General features: G+C 47.1%; 1 protein-coding gene across 5 annotated transcripts in view; it reads right to left on the minus strand.

The window, feature by feature from the left end:
• Positions 1 to 26,976, minus strand: part of LOC142573252 (motile sperm domain-containing protein 1-like) — a 182,656-nt gene extending 155,680 nt beyond the window's left edge. For 2 of the 5 annotated variants that reach the window (XM_075682862.1, XM_075682858.1), the window contains exons 1-2: positions 26,700 to 26,836; positions 4,836 to 5,027 (exon numbers count right to left, since the gene is read on the minus strand). In XM_075682862.1, the coding sequence (XP_075538977.1) occupies positions 4,836 to 5,027; positions 26,700 to 26,745 (238 nt within the window). In that variant the 5' untranslated portion in view covers positions 26,746 to 26,836. Of the gene's footprint in view, positions 1 to 4,835; positions 5,028 to 22,802; positions 22,828 to 26,436; positions 26,659 to 26,699 lie in introns of those variants that run through there. The other 3 variants (XM_075682861.1, XM_075682859.1, XM_075682860.1) reach the window with 3 other exon arrangements.
• Positions 26,977 to 27,580: the final 604 nt, after the last annotated feature.

A 27,580-nucleotide genomic window follows, 5' to 3' on the forward strand; every position in this document is an offset into this window, starting at 1 on the left:
CTTGGAATGAACACGTAAATAAATTAGCATTAATATTAAGCAACAGCGTTGGATGTGTGTACAGATTAAGTTGATTATTACCACTTTGGCTCAAGAAAGCGCTATATTATACACTATTCTATTCCAGGCTCAGTTACTGTGTGTTGATTTAGGGCACAATGACAGCACACAATTATACCACATTACTCACATTACAAAAAAAAAGGTACTACAAATATTTGAGGGATATTATGGTCACCCGCAAGGTCTCAGCATGCGTCTGCTATTTACAAAACATTTCATATTGCAAGCTAACTAAATCTATTATCTCAAGCTTTTTTCGCATATCCAAAATAATAAGCTATACCCCACGTACAGTTCTTCTAGATGTGTTCAATACTGCCTCCGCACACAAAGTATAAGAACACCAAAAATTAGAACTCCCTACGATAATAGTCAGTGATTCTAAAACCGCCATTTTAAATTACACAAAGGGGCGCATTTAGCCGGAATCACAACGTATCCTGACAAACTTCCGCGGTGAGCGGTTTGTCCATATCATCTGGGAGCCTGCGCACTTCTCCCTCCCCGGCAATGAGGCGGCCGACACCGTGGCTCAAGGACTCACAAGCCAAGCCACCGGGGCGCCGCGGCTGGGGCTGACAGGGGACCGGATGTTTGGCTACAGGGAGATAACTAATCATTACAGATTGGGGAGGGTGCGTTTTCCTCCCGCACACCCATCACTTAATAAGCAGCAGGCGGTGGCATGGCGCCTCCTTCAAACAAATACATATCCAAATCCGGTGACTTATAATCATTATTACCCAGACCAATATTCGGCCAATTGTAAATTTTGTCAAGAAAGGGCGGACCTGGATCACATTATTTGGGCCTGCCCTCGGGCGCCCCGACAGGGCCAAAAAATTTAGGATCGGAAGTAGTGGGAGACCGTGTTGCTCAGCTCGGCCCCCGAAGACCAACTTTCGGCTGTCCAGCAGGCCGAGGATGCCGCTAGAGCTCAAGGGCTTCTGGCCGCAATCTAGGTGGGGTTGGCCCCCCCATCAATCTGCCGGCTATATAAATAAAAGTTATTTCTATCTCTCTCTCTCTCTCTCTCTCTCCCTATGGTCGGCAGCATATTCTGCACCAAATACCTCGTCTGCTTAATAAACTTGGCAACATTTTAGACCTAAATAAACAAATTTACAAAAATAGGTTTAAGCAAATTCTTCTAGAAAACTGCATTGAATATGTTTAAGTACTGTTTAAGTGTTGATTACAACTTCCATGTGTATTGACTTTTTTTATCTTACTCAATGTGCACTGTGTGTTTTATTTCTGAGCAAACATTGTTTCTTTTGTTGCCGCTTGTCACAATATATCTATGTCGATCTGCTTGTTTTCTTTACTCTGTGATATTTTTTTTTTCATTTTCTATATATTTATAGAGACAATTTAGATTGTTCAATTACTACGTAGATTACTACATAGATTATCTTATGTTAACCATTGTATATTGTTGCTGTTTCTCTACTTGTATTATGACTGCGTGCTGAACTGTATTTCAGAACAAAAGCCTCTGTCAGGCTCTACATCCTTTTGCTCTTGCTTCGATTTCTGTTGATGTACAGAAAGAAAGAAATCAATAAACAAACAAACAAACAAACAATGTGCTCCTTGTTGACGCGAGCTGCGCGGTCTGTATTGATCTCGACCTGTCTTTTCATGAGCACCATCTTTTGCGCTTACGTTGTGGGCTGCAAACGTATCAATGGGTGACATGTCAAGCTACGACATCATGTCGCTCCAGAAGGCAAGCATGCAAGCGGAGTGGCTGCAGCACATCGGGCTGTCGGTACCCGATCGGCACCAGCATCTATGCATTGGCGGCCATCACTTCACGCTAAAGGATTGCTATATACCACAACAGTGTTTCGTGTGTCCAGTATTCTGGGAAATGCAAGCACTATCGAACGGGGCCTGGGCATTTTATGGGGTGAGCGGAGGCACAAACGTGAACAGCCTGCTCGGTGCAGCTGGTGGTGTAATATTGACGTGTTTGCACAGCGTAAAAGACGAGGATTGAAGGAAGAATACAACACAGGCGCTGACTTTATCTGTGAAGAGGCTGTTGCATGAATCCGGCACTGAACTCGTCGTTATCCCGGGTGGGATGACGTCTCAGCTGCAGCCTTTAGATGTCTGCATGAACAAGCCGTTCAAGGACGCAGTCAAGCGTTGTTAAGCAGATTGGATGCGCTCAGGTGAGCCTGCAGCGACGGCGACTGAAGCGGGCTTCGCCAGCCACGCTATGCAAGTGGATTGTGGACACATGGACCAGCATACCAGAGGACCTTGTGCTTCGTGCATTCAAGAAGTGCGGCATCTCGAACGTGCTCAATGGCACAGAGCCATCAATGAGTACCTTTGGGAAGATATGTCCGACAAAGAACTATCTGAAGAGAGCGCAGCTCAGGAACACACTGATTGTAGCATGGAGTGCAATTTAAATGAATGTTTTCCTCGAGTTTTCCTAACTCGTATTATATGCTGATAAAACATTTTTTTCCATTTCGCGTCCCAAAAATTTCACCTCATACTATATGTGGGTTCGTATTATACGCAGGTTTTTACGCTATATACATGAGCAAAAGTAAAGAAAAAACAACTTTTGCATTATGTAACACATGAACTTCTATTGCATCACAGCCAGATACTTGATTTCATTGTTGGTGAGCGCAATAGATGGCATGCTGAGGCATGTGAATGCTCATGCCACATGACCAAATATTTGCACTACTAACCATAAGAATCGGTTTGGAGCATGCGTCCTGGGTTTGGTTTACATGATTTCCTTGACTTGGGGAAAGAAATACGTTGGCCAAACAGGCAGATGTTTAAATGACTGATTGAGAGAGCGTTTCTACAATGTTTATACCGCCATGCAAAGTCATCATGGCATTCACTGCAGAGACTGCCATTGTGACCCTGAATTTGAAAACTGCGTCGTAATTTCCAAACACCAAGAACAGCCTACACATGCAATCATAGAGGCTGACAAGATACAGCAGCTGGGTGACCTTTGCATCAGCATGCCATCTATTGCCCTCACCAAAAGCAAAATCAAGTAGCTGGAAGTGATGCAATAGAGGTTCATGTGTGACATAATGCAAAAGTTGCCTTTTCTTTACTTTTGCTCATATATATAGTTCTGGCGATTTCACAAATAAAGATCAGTTAAGTCAGCACCTATGTTGTGTTCTTCCTTCAGTCCTCGTCTTTTGCGTTGTGCAAACATGTCGATATTGAATCACCAACTGGCCTAAGCTTCCACTTTATCATGGTGTAAATTTTTGCCAAGAACGTAATCGTGAGCATACTGTTTTTATAAATGTTTAAAATGTTTTACACTTGGTTACAGCAATATTAGCTCTTCGTTTGGCTGGTTAAGCTCTGTGCCACCAGGTGGCTGGACCATGCAGACTGATCTAGAGTGATCAGGCCGCTCGTGTACGTCGCGCTAAAGCTCCTTCACCACAACAGTAGTAGTATGGAGGGGCTTTAGTTTACGCCTCCACCCATCCGTTAAAAAGCTCAGCTCGCTGTGGTTACTGGAATAGCGGACATGCTCGGTGCCGCGACAGAATGCTCTCAACACATGCTGCTTCGATAGTTCTCGCTTGGGAGCGACTGCCAGGCGGCTGGCGGAGAGGCTCCGCCTTCTGGCTCCAAGACAACTGGAAGTAGACGGTCCCAACATGACCCAGAGCCAAGGAAGGTGAAGCTTAGCCCCGATAACCCAGCGAACAAATTGAGGAGAAAAAGCACGGTTATGGAGAACGGTAACTTGTAATCATCCGTAGCTCTTTTAATATGAGATGCTTCACATAAATTGTGGTGTGAATGTTTTACTGTAGCTGTACCCTATGCGTCAATAAATTTTGTCCGAACCGTTTCATGGACCCTTTAGGTCTGCATGTGCTATTTGCTGATTTGTCTACGAGTTCCATTTAGCTCTTGTTATCCATCGTTCAAGGCCACCTGATCCTGTTGACAACGTGGGTGGAGTGTCGACCTGACTACTGACAAATCCCAAAAATTGTGAAAAGGAATAGCATAAAAGGCATCACAAGAAAACTGCAGTCATGGACTGTCTAGGCGTGTAGGCCAAAAGCAAGCGTATATGCAGGTACCACGCATTGACAAACTTCGTCCATATTTTCGGACGGTCGCTTCTGAAGATGCTTCCAGATTCCATATGATTAGCATCAGATTCGTCGACTGGTGGCAGTGTTTTCACACTGTGATAACATAGCGTACTTGGCACTGCGCCAAGAATGTCGATTGTAACCCATGCATGAATGAATGAATGTTTATTTTTGATCTTGACTACAAAGGTGCAGGAGCAAAAGGTGCACAGCCCATGACAAAGGCCCCTGTACCCGCAACATATATTGCGCATCATTTGGTGGCCAGCTCATTGGCAGTGAGAGGACACACATGATGTTACATATTTTCACACAGTGTACATGAGTTAGAGAGAAACTTACAACAATATAACTTGGCCAATTATTGTGTTACAGTTGGTTCTTAACATAGATGGTGAAATAATAAAGGTTGATAGGCTGCAGAAATACAAAACAACAAGATGAATGAAAAAACTTTCCCCCTTTCTTTTATTCTTTTGCCTATTCCTTTTTTTTTTATGTCCACGAACAGTAAAATACAGGTTGTACATGTAAATTACAATAGTACACTCAAATGCAGCATATAAACATGAAGATATATGTATCCATATATCTTCAAGAAAGATATTTATGCGCCAAGTTGTTCCCCTGTTCCAGATTACTCACATTGGAAGCGGACCGAGAAGTCATTGATGTTGTACAGGGTGAGCACCTGCTTGTGGCTCTCCTGTTGGTCCAGGTAGAAGTCAAGCTGGGACGGGCACACCACCACGGGCATGCGGCCCACCAGGGGGGCAGCATGCCGTAGATGCTCGGCTGACATCAGGGGAGAAGCTTCCCTGCACATCCCCGGGTCACCTGCAGCAGCAGCATCAGATCATTCGAGCTTTAGAGCAAAACAAGTACTATTTTCAAAAGAGTACATGACACTTAAATAGGAGTCCATTTGAGCTTTAATTAATTTAATTAAAATCTGGGGTTTCACATGCCAAAACCACAATATTATTATGAGGCAATGTGAAGTGGGGAACTCCAGATTAATTTTTGACTACCTGGGGTTCTTTAACGTGCACCCAATGCATGGTACATGAGCATTTTGCATTTTGCCCCCATTGAGATGCAGCCGCCACAGCTGGGATTTGATCCCACCCTCTCAGGCTTAGCAGCACAATGCCAAAGCCACTACGCCACCATGGAGAGTCATTCGAGCTTTACAGCAGAGCAAGTACAGTTAATTCTTGATATAGCAAAGTCGGTGAAATCGGCAATTTAGTTTCTTGTATTGAACTTCGACCTTTTATGCTGATAAGTGCAGTTGCCAAGAGATGTTTCTTACGCAGATGGGCTGTATAATTTTCCGGATTATTGGCCAATCAGAAAAACTAATTTCAATTTGAAAAAGAAATTTTGTTGAACTTCAGAGTCAACGACCAAAGATGCAGTTTCATGCCACATTGACGATATCTTCACATCGGCGGTACGAAGTGCAGCTTGCGAAGCTTTTGCGTCCATTCTGCCACTGCAGCTGATAGTGACCTGGAACACTATCACACAGGCAGAAGGGAGCGAACGTTTCAGCTGCCTCTTGCTTCAACGCATCTCCGAAACTCAAGATTATGTGACCTCCAGCACTAAACGCATGGAAAGACAGCGTGCATGAACCAATGACCATCTTGGCTCGGTTTATCTTTGCACTCGCCGCAGATTATCCCCAAGATAGAGTGCACTGACAGCCAGGGAAGATGGCGTGCATCAAGCCACTGTCTATTTCGGCTCACCCTCACACGCTTTTCCTCGCACCTGCAGCATACAGCACGCATTGCAATCTTATCACACTTGACGGAACATGACAGCGAGAGGGTCTTGCTGTTGCGCTGCTCCACTTCGGTGGCCGCTCTCTCTTGGGTGATTTGAGAGGTGCGTGTGCAAGCAGCCGCATGTAATTCAACCATTTGACTGTCTGCATCGACGGCAGTTTTTACTTATTGTCTCGGTATACATTTGTGGCAGCAGTGAAATTTCATCATATTGAAATTGTATAAAAACCTTTTGGTATACTGAGGTTCACGATACATAGTGTTCTTTTGATAAGTTATAAAGGTTAACTACTTTGTTAAATCAAGAATTTAGTTATACTGAAATCTGTTATATCAAGGTTTAAAGGGACACTAAAGGCAAGTCGCATAAGTCATAATTAAGTCAAGCTAAAGTGATAGATTAATGCTTCAGAACACCTGAGGCGTCAATATTATTGCAAGCAATGTTTTAGTAATCGAGAAATTGAAGTGAATGCAGGTCACGAATTGTGACATTCAGGTACTAGCCCAACGACATAGGCACTCCACATTTTAATTCTGTGACTAGTACTCAACCTCTCGTAATAAAAACATAATTGCACCGCATTATAAGACGGAACAAAATGCTATTTGCCCAGTTCTATTCGATATTCTGAAAAAAGAACTCATTGACATGGCTGCTCGAAAGGTTTCATTTTCGGTTGACTCTACGCCGCCCACTCTTTTGCATTTAAGTAGTTTCGGTGTCACGTAGTGCTGCGTCGGTTTTGTTGGCTCGCGAAACTCGCACAAAAGCCACGGAGAATTCCACGTCCTCCGGATGCCCGAACAGTCCACGCCACTTGACCAAAAAGCAGTTGCAGTAGCAAATCCAATGCTCCGTCTTGGTTCGCTTTCTCCATGGCCGCGCATTTGCGTTGTGTGCAAAAAAACGTAGCACCGTTTGCCGCGCATCATTTAACTCACCGACGGCGGTAAAGGGCGGTGACAGCATATTCATGTCACCCCTCCTCCACTTGGAGGTTGAGATCGGAATTGCGCTAAAGCTATGCAGACCCTTCAGATGTGAATTGCTCTTAAACTAAGTAATTTCTTGGCACGAAACAAGTGCTGCGAGGTTTCTGGAATGGTGTTTTCACAGTCCATGTTGACCTAATATTTGCTTTTAGTGTCCCTTTAACTGTACTTTCAAAATGACATGCCAAATGTTGTGTAAATAAGAGTCCATTCAAGCTTTACAGCAGAGCAAGTGCTTTTAAAAGGATATTAAGGTATGGTGGAACACGAACTAGTGAAAATTCCGGGCCATCAGGCTTGACATTGAGACAGTACAGAACGTATTATAGTTGAAAACAGAGCTAGTCGGTGCATAAAGCACTCGTCAGAAACGAGGACAACAGATAAAAAACGCCTAAAACATGCGCCGACTCACGATTGCCATTTTTATAAAAAAGACATTCATGTATGTTTATATTCATTTCATATGAAGAACATGCTTACACAAGGCTTAAAAATGTAGCAATGAGTTGGGGTGTGGATGCGGTTTTCTGTCTTACCCCAGACACCAGGGAAATGTGCACAAAGGGAAAGTTCAATAAACACGCCAAAGAGGTGAATCAGGATGTGGCGTAAGACACAGGTATAAATTTGTAAACTGTGAGGTGGGAATTGTACACCGGGTACCACTATAATGTTAGAAAATGTAAATGTGAACCTGCTATAATGTGTAGTACATAGAGCGGCCAATGTGTCAATGTCAGACAAAGAGCACCAACGTTCAATGTCTGAAGCGAAACTTTTTTTCCTTGTCACCCGTTGCCATCAACGCAGCTGCTCTTTTTGATGACACAGTGGTGCTTTCATGTCACAGACAGCAGCTTGCACATAATGTGTAGAACTGGAATTTTACAGGAAATTCCTTTTTTTTTAACTTATGTCCTTATTGTGCCTGTTGAGTATATAAGCACGAACTATGGGTCTGGAAACATTTTAGTGGCACCTTTAAAGTGCCTATTTCACAGTTGGCACCGGATCATCCAATATTCAAAAGTACAAGTATGCGCCGCTAACTTCGTTGGATGTTTAGCGTTTTTTTTTTTCTTCACGCAAACTAATACTCAGTCAGAAAAGGCACAACATGAAACTCGAAAATATGGGGATAGCTCTTCTTTGTCACTACTTTCACAACCTTTCCCACAGTGTCTAAATTTCAGATAAACCTTGTAACCTACTCAACCTGCCTCATCCCATTTCATTGAAAAAATAAAATGAATTTCACAAAATAAGGGTTTAGTGGGCTGTGTTGCTTAGACAATCATAATTTATCCCAAAACGCGCAGCTCTTATTGAGCTTATACATGCCTAAAGGAAAATAATTGGCACCTATATATGCCTTAAATGCCAGCTTTAGTGAATATTTGAGGTGCCTAAAACAGCAATTTTTAGTGTCTCAACATCCTATCTCTAGTGATGCGATCAAGGCCTTCCATATTAGAAAGAAGAGGGTTGTGTCAGCCAGCCAGCCATCACTCTGAGTGACAAAAGCTTTTTCCAGCGCATGCTCAGGAAGGGCAGTTGGGATATTTCAAATTCCAGAAATTTTTCTGTGGACTCCTGTTGTGGCTTGACACCTGGCATGGGTTAGAAGATACTTTATTATCGAGGCGCACGCTGGCTGCCTTAACTCAACGACAAGAAGAGAAACCATAACAATACTAGAGCGTGAATATAAGCACACGCTCTCAGCGCATGCACCGCCAGCAGTAGTTTGCGAGCACACAAACCTGTCATGCGAATGACTAATGACATCAGAACACTTCCTTTACGCACAGTTTTAGAAATGATCATAAGTTAGGTGATCAGGTGGACACCGATCCCTTGAGCTGCATTGTAAGGGTACTGGCTGCTCGTGATTGCCGGAATGCAGTGGAGTTGTTGCTGGCGATGACGACTCTAGGCTATGGCCTGTTGTCAGTGTAGTATCGGTGACGTCAAGTACAAGCAGCAGTTCCACTTCAACCAGTGGGTCACGTCATATTGACACATGTACTTGTTTGTCTTTTCTGGGGGACCTCTTTTCACCATCTAACAAATGTTATCGCACAGTGCAACATGCTCGCATGTATCGGAAGTTTCTTGAATGTTATTGATGGTTCTTTTCACTGTTTGGTGTCACCGAACCTTGTGTAATCTGATTTCATGTATGCGCAACGCGAATGGTGTAGAACTTTCTGAAAGATACGCGGGCACCAGCGATTACTTTGGAACCTTCAACGACCGATGTATAAAAGCCCACACGCTTGATCCTCATATCAGATTTTCGCCGATCACCGACTGCATTCGCCGCTTTCACTGAGCTTTGAGTGTAGCCTGTGTTTGTGGGCACAGGTTTGCCCAATAAAGTTAGTTTCGCCATTCAGAGTTTTGTTGCTGTGTCCTCGACCGTCACTGCCATGTGACATCTGGTGGAGGTGCTAGTTCGTTAATGTACCGGACGCCCCCGACAAGCCGTGATCCAAGCCAGGACTGCAAAACAATAACAAAATCGTCCCGGAGTATCGAGCAAGCTGCCGACTGCAACAGCTGCCCCCGGAGCACAAACTTCTACCTTAGAAGACCAAGAAGAGCATGGCCAACACCAATGGCTGCCCCAGCGTCCCCCATTCTGCTGCAACAACCTTAGGACCTGCCATCTTTCCAAGGATCATTAACTGAAGACCCAGAGTCCTGGCTAGAGACCTATGAATGAATCACGTATTTCACCTGGGACTCCGAAGACAAGCTGTGGCATGTATACTTCACCTCAGAAGATGCCGCCAGAATGTGGTTCGAGTACCGAGAGTTGACCCTGACAACGTGGGACCTATTCCATAGCGGCTTCCTGCAGACTTTTACGAGCATGGTGTGCAAGGAAAGGGCCGAAGCTATGCTAGATGCCAGAGTACAAATACCCAACGAGACCATAGCGATCTTCACTGAGGAGATTACATGCCTGTTCCACCACGCCGACCCAGATATGCCTGAGGAGAAGAAAATTCGTTTCCTCATGCGTAGGGTAAAACAGGAGCCCTTCATCGGATTGATACCCAATCCGCCCGGGACTGTTGCTGAATTTGTTTCCGAAGCAACAACCATTGAGAAGACGCTCGATATGCAGACAAGGCAGTATAATCACCGAAACTACACCAATGTTTAATCATTCAGCAGTAAAGACATGCCAGAGACCATTAGAGAGGTCATTTGCGAGGAACTGCAGAAGCTCTTCCCTAGGTCGCAGCCTCGAGTGGCCTTGTAGCGGCAGCAACATCGGCGTCGCACGAGAGATAACGTAGACGCTCGCGTCTACACGAGCCTCGAGCGGCTGGCACGCTCCGGCACGGGCTAGCGTTCCGAAGCAGATTATTAAAAAGAATGCTATGCTAAGAGATCGTGTGTCGGTTCTTCCTCTCCTACGAGAGCCCGAGACTTTACCGGTCTACATGGTCGCTCGTCGCCCCAGTTTGGTGACTCCGGACGTGATACTGCCATATGCTCCTGTGGTAGAGACGACCATGGACCAGACCGATGCTACGAGAGCCCAAGGCCAGAACCCTTCCAAGGAACGCGGTGAGCCCTCCTGTTCCGCCATCGCTGTCCGCCTCCCACAGTACTGGGACCAGCATCCTTCGGCGTGGTTTCTTCAGGCCGAAGCGCAATTTCAAGTCGCTGGTATCCGCTCTCAAGCCTCGAAGTTCCATTACGCCGTCGCAGCGCTCTCGCCCGCCGCCATTGACGAGGTAGCAGATTTGTTGAACTCCCCATTGTCTGCCGCCGCCTACGACGATCTCAAGGCAGCACTGCTACAGCGCACAGCAGCTTCACAGCGTTCTCGCATCCAGCAGCTTCTGTCCGCTGAAGAACTCGGCGAGCGACGCCCTAGTCAACTTCTTCGCCGAATGAGCCAGCTGTTCGGAAACAACGCGAGATCCATTGACGACACGCTGTTGCGTGAATTGTTTTTGCAACGACTCCCGGCTAACGTGCAGATGGTCCTGGCGACAGCCTCCACCATGGACCTTACCAGACTTGCAGCTTTGGCCGACAAAGTCATGGAAGTAACCACCCCAACCATCGCAGCCACGTCACAGTCTCCGGGTGACAATACAACCGCTCTGCAAACTCTTCACTGCTCTACCACAGTGCAATCTCCGCTCGACTCCTTGTATGAGCGCCTGGAACGCATCATCTATGGAGCTGAACATCGCCACACGTCTCGTCGCCCATGCAGCCGTAGTTCCAGCAGAGCAAGATGCACGGGCACCCAAAATGAAACCTCAACTACAACGCCTGGCGTTTGCTACTACCACCGCCGTTTTGGAAACGACGCTCGTCACTGTCGGCGTCCCTGCGCTTGGCAGGGAAACAGGCCGGCCGACCTCTAATGGCGACGAGTGGTCCGGCCCAACACACAAGTCGCCTTTTCTATGTGACGGACAGAGTTACGGGACAACGATTCTTAGTCGACACAGGGGCTGACGTCAGCATTTTTCCCGCAAAGCACTCCGACTGAAAAGCGACACCTGTCTCGTTTTTGCAAGCCGTCAATGGCACCAGGATTCCAGTTTTCTCGTCACGCTCCGTCATGCTAAACCTTGGCCTTCGACGAGCGTTCTGCTGGATTTTCCTGATTGCAGACGTCCGTCATGCAGTCATTGGAGCAGACTTCTTGCATAACTACAGACTCCTTGTGGACATCCAACGATGCCGTCTCATCGACTCCGTGACCCAGCTATCCGTTACTGGCGTCCCATAATCAGGCACATCGCCCACAGCGCCTATTTCTGCCATGTTGGACGAACCTTTCGCCGCGCTCCTACGCGAGTTTCCCACTTTGACGCGCCTGCCGGACTAGACGCAACCGGTACAACATGATGTGTGCCATCACAACGTCACCTCCGGCCCACCTGTCTATTTCCGACCCCGGCGATTGTCCCCGGAGAAACTCAAGATTGCTCGCGTGGAGTTCGAACACATGCTGCAACTTGGCATCATCCACCCTTCATCCAGTAACTGGGCATCACCACTTCACATGGTGCCTAAGAAGACGGGAGACTGGCACCCATGCGGCGATTACCGGGCACTAAACAACGTCACAGTTCCTGACCGCTACCCTCTACCGAACATTCAGGACTTCACGGTAGCGTTGCACGGTGCGACCTTTTCTAAGATCGATCTCGTTCGTGCCAACCATCAACTACCGGTCGCTGAAGAAGACATTCCCAAGACCGCCATCACCACACCCTTCGGTCTTTTCGAATTTCTCCGCATGCCTTTCGATTTACGGAACGCGGGCCAATCCTTTCAGCGTTTCATCGATTCCGTCGCCCGAGGTTTGCCTTTCGTTTTTGCATACATTGACGACCTTCTCGTCGCAAGCTCTTCGGCAGAAGAACATCTTCACCACTTGCGGTTGTTGTTTTCACGCCTTGCCAGTAAAGGAATTGTCATCAACACCGCCAAGAGTGAATTCGGTCAATCCGAACTCGAGTTCCTCGGTCATATCGTCGACGCTAACGGCATTCGACCGCTGCCGTCCAAGATTCGCGTCATTGAAAACCTTCCCCGACTGACCACACTCACCAAGCTTCGCCAATTTCTCGGATTCGTCAATTTCTACCGCCGATTCATTCCCGAGTGCGCACGACTTATGGCTCCGCTAGACGCTCTTATGGTAAACAAGCGCAAACAAGTTCTTCAGTGGACTGAAGAGGCAACCGACACTTTCACAAGAGTCAAGTCCGCCCTCGCCGACGCCACGCTGCTTAGACACCCAAAGCCAGACGCACCCACTACCATCATGACTGACGCTTCAAACACCGCCGTTGGTGCCGTTCTGCAGCAATTCATCGACAATGCGTGGCATCCACTCGCTTTTTTCTCCAAGAAACTGAAGCCTGCGCAGTCCCGCTACAGTGTGTTCGGCCGTAAATTACTCACCGTTTACCTGGCTATCAAGCATTTTCGCCATTTTCTAGAAGGCCGTGCATTCACTGTCTTGACTGACCACAAGCCCCTTGTGCACGCAACGAATCGTTCGGCGTCCTGTTACTCACCCCGCGAGATTCGACACCTTTCCTACATCTCCGAGTTTACAACAACGTACCGCCACATCAAGGGCACCGACAACGTTCCAGCCGATGTGCTGAGTCGTGTCAATGTCGTTTCCATGTTGACATCGAACCTTTCATCATCGAGGCCGACTTACTCGCCAGTCAACAGCGTGGCGACACTGAACTTCGTACACTCCGGAATTCGTCAACGTCCCTGAAATTGGAAGACATCATTGTGACCCCAGATGGTACGTCCGTCGTCTGCGACACTTCTAACGACACACCTAGACCATACGTTCCGGCATCCCTCCGCAGACGTCTATTCGAAACCGTGCACAACCTGTCGCACCCTGGCATACGCGCGACACAGAAGCTTCTTTCCAGTCGTTTCATTTGGCCTCGGCTAAACGCGCAAGTTCGCGATTGGGTTCGCTGCCATTTGTTGTGTCAACGTTCGAAGATCCAGCGTCACCCCATTCCGCCTGCCAAGTCTTTTCTTCCACCGGATGCTCGTTTTGACACCGTATACCTGGGCCTCGTCGAACCTCTCCCACCTTCGAAAGGGTACTGCTACATACTGACATGCATCGACCGTTATACACGGTGGCCAGAAGCTACACCTATATCTGACATCTCAGCGCCCACTGTTGCAGCAGCTTTCGTGTCTACGTGGATCGCAAGGTTCGGCTGCCAATCCACAATAATCACAGATCGCGGTTGACAGTTTGACTCAGCACTCTTCAACGAGCTACTCAAACTACTTGGAACGACACGTTTTCGCACATCTGCTTACCACCTGCAGTCCAACGGACTAGTTGAACGTTTTCACCGGCATCTAAAGGCCTCCCTTATGGCACATGAATCGCCGGAGAAGTGGGTCCTACATTTGCCTCTCGTCTTACTTGGCATCATAGCTGCACTCAAGAGCGACCTAGGTTGCTCCTGTGCTGAGCTAGTTTACGGCACTCACCTACGCCTTCCGTGCGATTTCTTTGTCGCCACCCCCAAAACGCCTATGCCATCACCTGCCAAATACGTTGCCGAACTGCAAGCCTTTTCAGCCAGATACACACCGTGCCTACACGTTCACAAGGAGCAAGATCCCCGTACGTTTCTCCCGCACTCACCTCTGCTACCCACGTTTTCGTGTGTAACTATGCCGTGCGGAAGCCTTTGCAACCACGCTACTCCGGGCCATATTGTGTTCTAGAGCGTCGTCCGACGACGTTTCTTGTGAATGTCAACGGCCGATCAGACACAATTGCCCTGGAACGTCTCAAACCCGCCTACATCGAAGCACCCGCGCCATCAGCTCCACCAATATGCGACGCCACCCTGCTGCATCCTTCGCCGCCTGCGCACGTGACACCCAAGACCAACGCCAAGACACGCCGCGTCACGTGGACTTTCCATCGTTCGTCGAACTTTCCTCCTCTCTAGGGAGGGGAGCCCTCTGTAGCGGCAGCAGCATCGGCGTCGCACGAGAGATGACGTAGACGCTCGCATCTACACGAGGCTCGAGAGGCTGGCACGCTCCGGCCTGGGCTAGCGTTCCGAAGGAGATTATTAAAAAGAATGCTACGCTAAGAGATTGTGTGTTGGTTCTTCCTCTCCTGCGAGAGCCCGAGACTTTACCGGTCTACGTGGTCGCTCGTCGCCACAGCCTCAATCGCCGACATCCTCAAAGAGGAGGTTCAGCGATCACTTGGGGTTACTGAAGTGCAACCGTCATCGCCACAGCCTCTGCCAGAAACTGTGACCTACACCGCTGTCGCCTGCCATCAAGGTCTCCCTGCCAGGGCCCTGTAACACCACAATTTCATCATCCACCACCGCTGGCGCCAGCATGCCCACTTGTCACCCAGCGCAGCTACGCGAGGAAGATGGACATTTGGCGAGCCCCCGACCACCGCCCGCTCTGCTATCACTGTGGAGAAGCCGGCCATGAGTACCACCGATGCCCATACCGTGACTTGGGACTTCGAGTGTTTGCCGTCCACGCACCACGTCCACAGCTTGAGGAGCATCCATGTGACATCGCCGACTACCTCGCCGCCATGCAGTGGAGTCCTTGAGAACCGTCCTGTTCGCCATCACCAGACCATCACCTGTCGCTTCAGCGCCGTCCATAAGTGGCCCAGCCCGGGGCGCTGCTCTGCGAGCCCATATCCGGAAAACTAAAAGCAGCAACCGATGGAGGTGCGGTTGCTGTTCGTCGAACTGACGAAGATAGACTCTCTCAACGACACGCCGCCATCGCGACAAAGTCTGGAAGCAAAGAATACGCTAACGAAAGATGACCTGACGACACCACGTACCAGCCACAGGTCAATGCGACGCAGCCGTGATCCGACGCCGAGACCTAACTGTAATGCAAGGCAAAGAACCATCGACCTTGACATGCTTCTCGATGGCCACGCAGTCACCGCCTTAGTGGACACAGGAGTGGATTACTTCGTCATGAGTGGACACATCACCGCCCAGTTGAAGAAAGTTAAGACTGCATGGGAAGGCCCTCATTACGCGGACTGACATCCGCATGGCAAGAATTACTGTTTATGACTGGACTTACCCTGCCACCTTCGTTATCCTCTAATAGTGTTCACAATTTCATCAATATCGGCATGAACTTCCAGAACCAACACAGTGCATTCATTGACCTGAAGTCGAAATTGATAATGCTGTCAGAAGGTCAAGCAATACTGCCAGAGAGTTTTCGTAGTCACCATACTTTGAGTGCGCTCGAAGATCAAGTGAGCATTCCGCTGAGCTCCAGCATTATTTCCATCGGCACCCAAACACCCGCTGACGTAGAAGGGCGACCAACGTCTACTACTCGACCGTGAAATTTGTGTCGCAAGAGGGATGGCTTGACTCCCCAGAGGGAAAGTGGAAGTGATGCTAACCAACTTCAGCCAGGAGTTCAAGCACATCAACATGGGCACGACAATTGCGTACATTGAGGAAATTGTGGAAACCAGCAATGCGTTTGTGCTCACGGATTCTGTCACATCTACCTCAATGACCATAGTTCCCAAACCAGACTTTGACATGTCCAAGCCTCCCCATTAGTAAGCAGCAACAGCTCAGAACTCTTCTCCAATGATACAAAGACTGCTTTTCGACGTCATCGAGGATTCAAATTACACCAGTCGCAAAGCATCGCATAATAACCGAAGAGTGTGCTCGACCACTCCGCCAGAGCCCTTACCAAATTTCGACGCAAGAATGTGAAGCTAGGCAACAAGACGACAAAATGCTGCGCAACGACATCATCCAGCCATGGAAAAGCCCGTGGGCATCTCCTGTTGTCTTGGTGAAGAAAAAGGACGGAACCTTACGTTCCTGCGTCGATTATTGTCGTCTGAACAAGATCACCGAAGAAGGACGTATACCCCCTCCCACAAATAGACGACGCATTGGATCGGCTCTGCAACGCTAAATACTTCTCGTCGATGGACCTCAAGTCTGGCTACTGGCAAATAGAAGTCGACGAAAGAGATCGCGAAAAGACTGCCTTCATCACCCCAGACAGCCTCTACTAGTTCAAGGTTATGCCATTCGGACTGTGCTCGGCGCCTGCAACGTTCCAGCGCCTGATGGACACAGTTTTAGCAGGATTGAAGTGGCAGACCTGTCTCGTTTACTTGGATGACGGCGTCGTCTTCGCCGGAAATTTCTACGATCACCTCAGGCGGCTTGCGACAGTACTAGAGGCCATCAAGTCATCAGAGCTTACTCTGAAGCCGCAAAAATGCTGCTTCGCTTACGATGAGCTTCTGTTCCTAGGCGACGTAATCAGCAAATCTGGTGTCCGTCCAGACCTGCAAAAGACAGCTGCCATCGCACAGTTCCCGCAACCCATCGACAAGAAGGCAGTGCGTGGATTCCTTGGCATGTGTGCCTACTAGAGGTGCTTTGTCAAGGACTTTTCACGCATCGCTGAGCTGTTGACACGTCTAACTATATGTGATGTTGAGTTCAAGTGAGAAACGCCGCAGGCCGACGCATTTGAAGAACTCAAACGACGCATACAGTCGCCGCCGTACTTGCGCACTTCGACGAGTACACCGATACAGAAATCCATACTGACGCCAGTAGCCTAGGCCTCGGCGCCATTCTAGTCCAGAGGAGAAACAGAGTTGAACAGGTGATAGCGTACGCTAGCCGGTCGCTGTCAAAAGCGGAAGGCAACTATTCTACGACCAAAAAGGAATGCCTCGCCATTGTTTGGGCTACACCTAAATTTCACCCTTATATTTATGGCAGGCCATTCAATGTCGTCAGCGACCATCACGCGTTGTGTTGGCTAGCGAATATAAAGGATCCTTTATATCACGACTGGCGCGGTGGTGCCTCAGACTGCAAGAATATGACATCACTGTATCTACAAGTCCGGACGAAAACACTCTGATACCGAATGCCTATCACACGCCCCCACTGACCCGCTGGCACAAGACGACCTTGGAATAATAAGCATGGAAGACTTCACTGAACAGCAACGAGCAAACCCGGAGCTAAAAGGCCTCATCGAGTATTTAGAAAGGAGTACCAATGTTATCCCTAGGTCGTTTAAGCACGGATTGTCTTCATTCACGCTTCAAAACAACTTACTTGTGAAGAACTTCTCAACAGTCCTCACCAACAACCTTCTTGTTGTTCCACCAGTGCTGCGTCCAGAGGTACTGCACGCCCTACAACACGATTCAACCGCTGGGCACCTCAGATTCTCCAGGATACAGGAAAGGTATTACTGGCTGTGCCTGACCACCGACGTCGCCCATTACGTCAAGGCATGCCGAGACCGTCAGCGACGCAAGACACCACCTACAAGGTCAGCGGGACTACTACAGCCGATCAAGCCTCCTTGTCGACCTTTTCAGCAGATCGGGATGGATTTGTTGGGACCATTTCTTGCGTCAACATCCGGAAATAAGTAAATTGTCGTGGTGACCGACTACCTCGCCCGCTTCGCTGAAACTAAAGCCCTGCTGAAAGGTAGCGCAGCCGAGGTAGCGAAATTTTTCGCCGAGAACATTCTGCTGTGACATGGTGCCTCAGAAGTGCTCATCACCGACAGAGGAACGGTCTTTACAGCAGAGCTAACCCAAGCTATTCTGCAATATAGCTAGACAAGCCACAGGAGGACAACTGCCTACCACCTGCAGCAAACGGTCTTATAAAATAAAACCCTCACTGACACACTAGCAATGTACATCGACGTCGAGCACAAGACGTGGGACGCGGTCCTGCGTAAGTGACCTTTGCTTGCAACACGGCGGTGCAAGAAACAACACAGATCACGCCGTTCAAGCAGGCTTGCTGCAGGAATATGACGACTCTCGATGCCATGCTGCCGCATATCACCAACAAAGCTGTCGCCACATATTTCCAGCGTGCTGAAGAAGCTGGACAGCTCGTGCGCCTGCGCATCAAGAACCAGCAGAGGACCGACAGCAGACACTATAACCTTCGACAATGCTACGTCGAGTACCAACCTGGCGACCATGTTTCGGTTTGGACCCCAATACACCGACGAGGACTCAGTGAGAAACTATTACGCCGCTATTTTGGACCCTACAAGATCATCTGGCGCATTGGCTCACTCGACTATGAGGTCGTGCCAGATGGCATTTCACTATCACAGCAGCGCCGTTCAAGAACTGAAATAGTCTTTGTTGTGAGGCTTAAGTCGTTCTACCAGCACTAATGAAATTTGGGACTTTACATAGCTGAACACTGGACTTTTTTTTTACTGTGTTACTTTGGAACTTCTTCTTGGTTGGTTTTGTTTAATATGTGTCCTTTTTGTTTTTAGCTACCCTGTTTGGTTTGCAGCTTCGGGACGATGCTTTCTGAGAGGGGGAGATTGACAGGTGTACTTGTTTGTCTTTTCCGGGCGACCACTTTTTACCGTCTGACAAATTTTATCGCACAGCCCAACACGCCTGCATGTACCGGAAGTTTCTTGTACGTTATCGACGGTTCTTTTTACTGTTTGGTGTCACCGAACCTTTTGTAACCTGATTTCATGTATGCGCAATGCAAATGATGTAGAACTTTCTGGAAGATGTGCACGATCGCTGTCTGTGTTCGCCGCTTTCGCTGGGTTTTGAGTGTAGCCTGTTTTTGTGGGCACAGTTTTGCCCAATAAAATGCTAGTTTCATCCTTCCCAGTTTTTCAGCTGTGTCCTCGATCGTCACTACCACGTGACAATATCGTTGGCTCGATGCTCGTAGGTGGCCCATGTGCACGAACCACACTTTGCTTCGCATGTTTACTACATATGTTGAAGACTACTTTACACGCATCACTTCTTTAGGCCACCAGTTCACCACTTCTCCACACACAGCATGCACTAGTACACGATCACCCATAGCAAACACTCGCGGCGGACCTCTGCGCATATCAGAAGGTGTTTTTATTTTGGCAGCCTTAGCGCTCATCGCATCTTTTACGTCTGAGCACAGTAGCGACAATCAGGTCCACAGCTTCCTTTGTACGAATAATTCAGCAGGTGTTCTTCCTGTGAAAGTGGGAGGCGTTGTTCGATAACAAAATACGAAGTTATCTATTCTGTGTTGAAGTGTTCTACTAGTGCCGTTTTCTGCGTCTTCTAGGGCCTGTTTGAGCAGTGCTTTCTTAGTTGTCTGAACTGCACGCTCCGCCACACCATTAGACTGCAATTGGTACAGTGGCGTCAGTGTGTGCCGCACACCATTAGCTTGCAGGAAGTCTCTGAACTCAGCAGCTTGTTGTCCATCAGTATCTCCAGGGGAAACCCATGCACCGTGAACCAAGAATGCACGACTTCAACTGTCTTTGAGGCGGTTGTTCCGTTCATGATCTTAATTTCCAATCATTTGGACTATGTGTCGATAGACGCAAGAAATGTCTTCCCTTTTGTCTGGCGAAATCTAAATGCACTCGTTCCGATGGATTTTAAGATACTTGCCACGGAGACAAAGGTACGGGTGGCACTGCAGGGAGGACAGTCCGGCACATTTCACATTTGCGAACAATGTTCTTGAAGGCCTCGTCCATTCCAGGCCACCATACTATGAACCTCACTAACGCTTTCATTTGGGTTATTCCTAAGTGCTGTTCATGCAGCAATTGCTAAGGACCATTTTACAATGACTCCGGTACTACAACTCTATTTATCCATATAACACACCTGTCGTCTATACTGAGGTCCAACTGGCGTATTCAGAATAGTTTTAGCTCCTCAGACACTGCTTTGGGCCATCCATGCCAAATCCTGTCACGCACAGCCCTCAGCACTTCATCACCTCCCATTTTCTGGCTGACATCCTTTGATGTTAATAGCAAGTCATTTAGGGCCAAAAAGTAAAAGACTTCCTGGAGCTGCTGTCTGTGTTGGGTAGGGGTAAGCGGCACAACGCATCGGCATGCTGGATAGCCAATCCTGGCTTGTGTTTGATTCTACAGCTGTAGTTGGCCAAAAATGTCAGTGGCAGTGGCCGCCGCACTGCCCGGCCATTTAGGATGAAACAAAATTGTCAAGGGCTGGTGATAAGTAATCATATCAAAGACGCATCAGTACAGATACTTGTGAAATTTTTTTTACAGCAAACACGATACTAAGCGCTTCTTTTTCAATTTGCCTATAGTTACGTTTGGACACAGACAATGACCGTGACGCAAAAGCAACTGGCTTTTCCTCCCCATGCACCACGTGCAATAGCACAGCACCTAACCCATAATCAGATGCATTGCATGTGATCGAAATTTCTTTTTTCACATCATAGAGTTGCAGCCCACTCTTATCAGTCAACATTACTTTGTATCTGCTGAATGCCTCATCACATTCCCATGACCAGCGCCATTTAGTTTCTTTTTGAAGCTAGTGCAATGGTTCCAAGACTGAGGTGAAATTTGGCAATAATTTCCCATAGTAGTTAATCAAACCTAAAAAGGCCTTCAGCTTGGTCATGCTTGGTGCTTTTCTAATGTCTTCTACTTGTTCCGTTGTTTGGTGCAAGCCATTCTTGTCAATCTTATCACTGCTGAAAGAAAGTGAATTTCCTAGAGTTCACTTTTATGCCGTGTTCACTTAGATGTCGAAGCACTTGCTCCACTCTGTGGTAGCACTCCTTGTAATTTTCACCTGCAATGACTACATCATCTAAGTAGCAGGCAGTTCCTGGCATACTGCATAACATCTGGTCCATCACTGCTAGGAAAATAGCCGGTGCGCATGCTACACCATAAGGCAAGCAACAGAGGCTAAACAGGGCTAAGTGGGTGTTAATGGTGAGCAGTTCTTGTGATTGTTTTAGTTCAAGCTGCAAGTACACTTTCAAGAGATTTCTGATAGAAAACACTGTTTCACCCTGCAGCTTTGCAAACATATCTTCAGACAGTGGCAAGGGATATTCTAATCAACTTTTATTGCTGGATTTGCCGTGACACGATAGTCGCCACATAATCACATAATCACAGTTCCTGTGTGTTCTTTTTTGGGAAAATAACAGGCAGATTGCCCATGTACTGTGTCTGACTCTGTATGACACCAACTGTTTCTAGGTTGACCTATTCTTGCTCGACTTGCTCGCGCAAAGCGTATGGCATTGGTCGTGCTTTCATAAATACACGGCACACATCATCCTTCAATTCAATGTTGCATTAGAACCCTTTAATGGTACCAGAACCCGAGTCAAACATGTCAGGAAATTTCTCAGCAAGCGATGCCTTCTTATCTGAAGCCTTTACAGACAAGACTTTAGGCCAATTTATTTTGATTTTAGAGAGCCGATATCAGCCAAACAACGTGGGCATTCTTGCTTCGTTATGACCAGTGGCAGTTGGAAGCATTGGTCTTGGTATTGCACCTTTACATCCATGACGCCTACCGTATGGACTGCCGTGCCATTGTACATGGCTAATTTGACATTTGCTTGTCTGCAAGAGGCATTTCAAAAGTGTTTAACACACTCTCCTTCTGACATTATTGACACTGCTGCGCCTGTGTCAAGTTCCATGGGTATCACTTTACCATTTATCAGAACCTCGAGTAAAATGGTGGGCATGCTTTCTATGTGGTTCATGTGATACAAATTGAGTAGTTCATTGTCGCACTCTTAATTCTCTACACTGTGGACAAGCTTAGATTTGCACATTTTGGCAACATGGCCCATTTTTGTACACTTATAACAGGTACTGTTCAGTAATAGGCAACTCACGAGTGAATGCTGTCCTCCGTATCGATGACACATTTGTTTCGTTTCTTTTTTTCGCTGACCACTTCGCTTTTGTGAGGCTGGACTTGGTCGGTGTTTCTCTCGCTGGTGCTTTGTTCTGTTTGGATGTCTTCTGTTTCCGAAGGTGCTCCTTTAGTATTGGGTTGCAGCATTTCTTTCGTGTTCTGTGTCGCAGCTTCCATTGCTATTGCTATGCTGTGTTCGAATGTCCCTTCGTGGTCTGGCAGTGTCAACAGCCTGCACCATACTCCCTCAACGTAGCATAGCAACGAGCCGGCCCCACAGAGCTTTGTTCAAAAAGGTGCTGAATTCGCATGTTGCAGCGAGCTTCTTCAATTCGACTAAGAAATCTGCGACTGTCTCATGCAGCTCTTGCTTTTGCTGGTGAAAATGATGCCGTTCCGTGACTAGGGAGTACTTAGGAGCGTAAAGCTTCTTCAGAACACCCACGACTTCCATGAATGACACCTCAGATGGTGTTTTAGGCAGCAGCAAGTTCTGCAGCCTGACGTATGCCTCCTCACCTATAGCCATTAAAAAGACCGGGAGCCTCTCGTCTTCGACTGTGTCGTTCGTCACAGCAAGTACTTCGAACCGCTCCAGCTACACCTCAAAGTTGCCGTCCTCCGTTTGGAACCCCGGTCGCTTCCCAACAGTGGTCGCCATGCTTCCGTTTGGCCTCGTGGTGGACATCCTAGAAACCTGGCATAAAGACTGCCCTTGTTGTCACGTGGCTTGATACCAGGCATGGGTTAGAAGATACTTTATTATCAAACCGCATGCTGGCAGCCTCAACACAACAACAAGAAGAGAACACACAATGACACTCAGGTGCCTATATAAGCACACGCTATATCTCGGCACATGCGCAGTGAGCAGTAGCTTGCGCGCACACAAAATAAGCCACATGAACGACTGATGTTGTCACACTGACAAGCGGCAGCACTTGGTCAAAGCTGCCAATGCACATGTTTGCATTTACACTTGGGAGGCATTTGCATGTTGTCAAGCCACTGTGAGCAGCTTCTGCCCCAAACCTGTCTTCATAGCCTGCACCAGTTTATGAACAGAAACTCAACTACAGAAATTACACAAACAAGTAGACCATAAATAAATAAGCCAAAGGGACTTACTGATACAACGCATTTCCTTTTTACTGAGCCAACTATGACATTTACTTTGTGGAGTTTCTTTGTGATAGTGAAATAGCTCATTTTAGATGTCTTATGATGCAACTAATCCTTTAATTAGCGACAGTTCAATTTAACTCTGCAGCACCAAGCCTCAGACACATCAATGCATTGTGTCCTTCGTTAATTTGACTTTCCCGCTTGAAGATGTTTGAAGAATCTACCTCAACGTTTACTTAAAAGCCATGGACTGGCACATAAAAAGTTGTTACGTACAGAGCGTTTTCATGTAAGGCCCATTCTTTGGAAATATTGGCAGTTCCTATCAGAAAAATTATTGCTTGGTAGCTTATTGCACATTCCTGCACCAGCTGTTTTGCGTGCTGGTACCAACACCTTCTGCATCACTTCTGCAGCTAACATAAATTGGTGTCATTGCAGCACATTTGCATGATGTGCGACATTCTGTGATTCTGTTTGGACCTTGCACTGTGCCTCATTTTATGTTGTGCTGATAAATAACAAAGAACTGGAAATGTGCACTTGAAGTAGTAAAAATAGTAAATATCGCACTTGCTTATAAGCACGCCTCCGCTATTCATATGTGCCACCTATTTTTTGCTTATATACAATATACATGTGACATTGGCACATTGACATTTTTTTTTCCTCATTGTGGACGCCATTACAGTGCACAGGCAGCACTCACAACCAATGTTCAGATAGTTCTCTCAAAGCACACGACGACACTAAAGCGTCGTCGTGTGCTCCTTCTCCATTGCCATTTAGTCTGCACACCTGGAAGGCCCTAACCGGAATGTGCCAAAATCTGCCGCAGTGGGCACTGCTTGTTGCAGAGCGATGATGAGGATGAAGAAGGTGCTAGAAGGAAGTAATATTAGGTTAAATCTCTCATACAAACAGGCAGGTACAGTAGAACAGCAACTTCCAGGTTCATTTTATGCGGACAACACTGTGTTGCTAGCTAACAAGCAAAGTGATTTGCAACCTCTGGCTAATATCTGTGGACAGGAAGGCAAGAATTTAGGTTTGAATTTTACCGTTACGAAATCAGGTGTTATGGTATTCAATGGAAACAGTGAACAGTGACAATACATGGCCAGGAAATACCTCGGGTAAAAGAATATGAATACCTTGGTGCATGGATAAACGAAGGCAATACATATATGGAAAAAGAGGAAAGAACAATAACAGTAAAGGGGAAGAGAAATGCAGCCATAATGCAACACAGAATGCTTGGGGATACAATAGGTACGAGGTGCTCCAGGGTATGTGGAAAGGTGTGATGGTTCCAGGACTTCCATTTGGAAATGTGGTTGTTTGCTTGAAATCAGGGGTACAAACTGGACTCGATGGCAACCAAAGGTCAGTGGGACACCTCATATTGAGCGCTCACGGAAAGTCTACAAATGAAGCTGCGCAGTGTGACATGGGCTCAAGAAGTTTTGAAGTGAGGGATGCTCACAGTAAAATTAATTATAAAAACGACTAAGGGATATGGAAGAAAGTAAATGGGCAGGGAGAGTTGAGGTATTTGTACAGGAAAAACAGTGATTCACAGTGGAGGAAAAGAACAAGGAAGCTTACGAGCAAGCATGTGGCCTGTAAAGTGCGCAACACAGCAACAAAGAATGTCAAGCAGAAACTCAGAGATGCTGAAATAATCTCATGTGTGGGGGAAATGGAAAAGAAACCTGCCATGAGTAACTACTTAAAAGGGAAAAAACGAAATCGGTAAAGAAACAATTTATGATAACTCAAAAGGAAGCTCATTACTTTTTGAGCGAGATCAGGATGCCTTAGAGCACACACTTATAAAGCTAAATATAAGAAGGAAGAAGAAGCATGTGCTCGCTGCGGTAAAGCTAGGAAAATGATGGTGCATGTTTTATTAGAATGTGAAAATATCTGCTCAGCGGTTAATTTAGGCACCCCTGGCCTTCTTGAAGCCCTTGGGTTCAGCATTAAGAGAAGGGGGAAAGTAATCATGTCCACAACAGAGATTAGTAAGAGGCGACTGGAAGATTGGTGGAAGTAGGGAAACGACAAAAAAACGGAGACGTGCAAAAGCAAAGTTCGCAATAGGAAGTCAGAAAATTTGGTTATCGGAATTCATCATGTGGTTTTTTTTTTTTTCTTTGTTAACCTAGGTAGAACATCAGGCAGTATAATAGCAAGAGCGTGGTGGCGCAACCCATTGTCCATCTCGTTTCAAAGGGGATGCTCATAATATCCACCCATCAATCCATCCATCGATAATGTCACTGTGCCAGCGCACGAGCCACTGTGGTGGGTTTTCCTGTGGCTCTCAGATTTATTATACCCATATAAGTGAAGTCTTTTTTTTTTTTGTTGTTTTAATGAACTTCGATACTTTAGCACTTAAGTTGTGTGATCCTGTATCTTTTTTTTTTTTTTCAAGGAAGTATTCGGCTTGAACATTCGAAGCCATATCTTTCTAAGTATTCATACACAATTAAAGATCACCTATTCAATTACCCATGGCCTGTGTCCGAAGCTCCAACATTTCGGCTACTGCATAAACGATATAGTAATGATAAAACATTATTTGGTGTTGCGTATCATTTTCGCCACGGCTGATTTGACGATTTCATCTGAGTCACCTTCCACAAGGATTCTGTTCCCTTATTTTTGCATCCAATCATCAAATTATACTCAAACAGGAATTTCGTCCATCCCTGTCACTGCGTGCTTAGGGCCACCGATATTACTTTCTTTCGAAACTTCATTATGATTGGCAACGCATTAGTATGTAAAACATTTAGCTTATAAAGGCTGCACAGGCGAGTCCTTGAAAAGACAGGAAGCGAGACAACCGTTGTGCTGCTAACTTTCGGCTGAGGAATCCAGCCATTCACGCGAGTAAGAACCCGACCTGAAACATCTTAGATGCGCCGTTCGCCACCACGACAAGCATGACACTGCTTTGTCGCAAGAACGAATGAAAAAATAAAAGCGCTGTACCCGCTAACGAAGAGAAACTCACCGCAGGCACACATGATCGCGCGGACACAATGTATTATGCCACCGTCGCGCTGTCATCAAATGCGATGCAAGTACACAGTACGTATTCACTCGGGAAGCACGATACCGAGGATGGTGCTCTTTATAAAAGCAGGAAGACCGATCGGCCGTCATATTCCCCGTTCCCTGATCAAAGGTGGGTTCAACTTCACCACGCGCACGCTGCAACTCTTGCAGCACCCAAAGCCGCGTGACAAGGCCAGTTTGGAAACAGCTGTCCCTCACCGGGCTCCTTCACAATGGTCTGCCAGATGCCGACGCGCTGGGCCATGCCGAAATCGCAGCGGTCGCCGCCGACCGTTGGGCGCGTACCGCAGAGCAGTGGCAGGGACGCGCGCGACACTCACCATCGTCGACGGCGCTCAGAGCCTCAGCCGCTGACCCCACCACAGCACTCAAACACACGAGCCCATAGAATAAACGAGCCGTTCACTTGAGAGAAGGTAAACTGTACCACATGACTGCACCTTTCGCAGTGGTACGAAAATGAGCAGCGGCAGCGCATGGAACTCAGCGGGGGGGACGCGAGATGGCGTTTCTGTAGATCAGGTATGTTTATGCTGTACCTACAAGGTCTAGAGGCCAAAATACAGCAAAGCGGACTCGGCTTCAACCTATCATTTCTCAAGCAAGGAAAATTGATTGAACAGTCATTACCAGGACTGATGTACGCGGATGATATTGTATTAATGGCTGACAACGCAGAAGATCTGCAGGAATTAATGGACATATGTGGTACAGAAGGAGACAGATTGGGCTTGAGGTTTAGCAAAGAAAAATCAGCAGTCATGATTTTTAATGGTAACAGTTGCGGCGAGCATAAGATACAGGAGGCCACGCTGGAGATAGTCGATAAATACAAGTACCTTGGGGTGTGGATAAATAATGGCATTGAGTATCTGACAGAGTACGAAAAATATCTAACGACTAAAGGTAACAGATGTGCAGCGATTATGAAGAGTAGGGCACTGTGGAACTACAATAGGTACGAGGTAGTACGAGGGATATGGAAGGGGGTAATGGTACCAGGCCTGACTTTTGCCAATGCAGTTCTATGTATTAGAACAGAGACCCGGCAACAGTTGGAAATTAGGCAACGTGGTGTG

This window comes from Dermacentor variabilis, chromosome 2 (assembly GCF_050947875.1).
Source record: "Dermacentor variabilis isolate Ectoservices chromosome 2, ASM5094787v1, whole genome shotgun sequence".
Lineage (NCBI taxonomy): Eukaryota > Metazoa > Arthropoda > Arachnida > Ixodida > Ixodidae > Dermacentor > Dermacentor variabilis.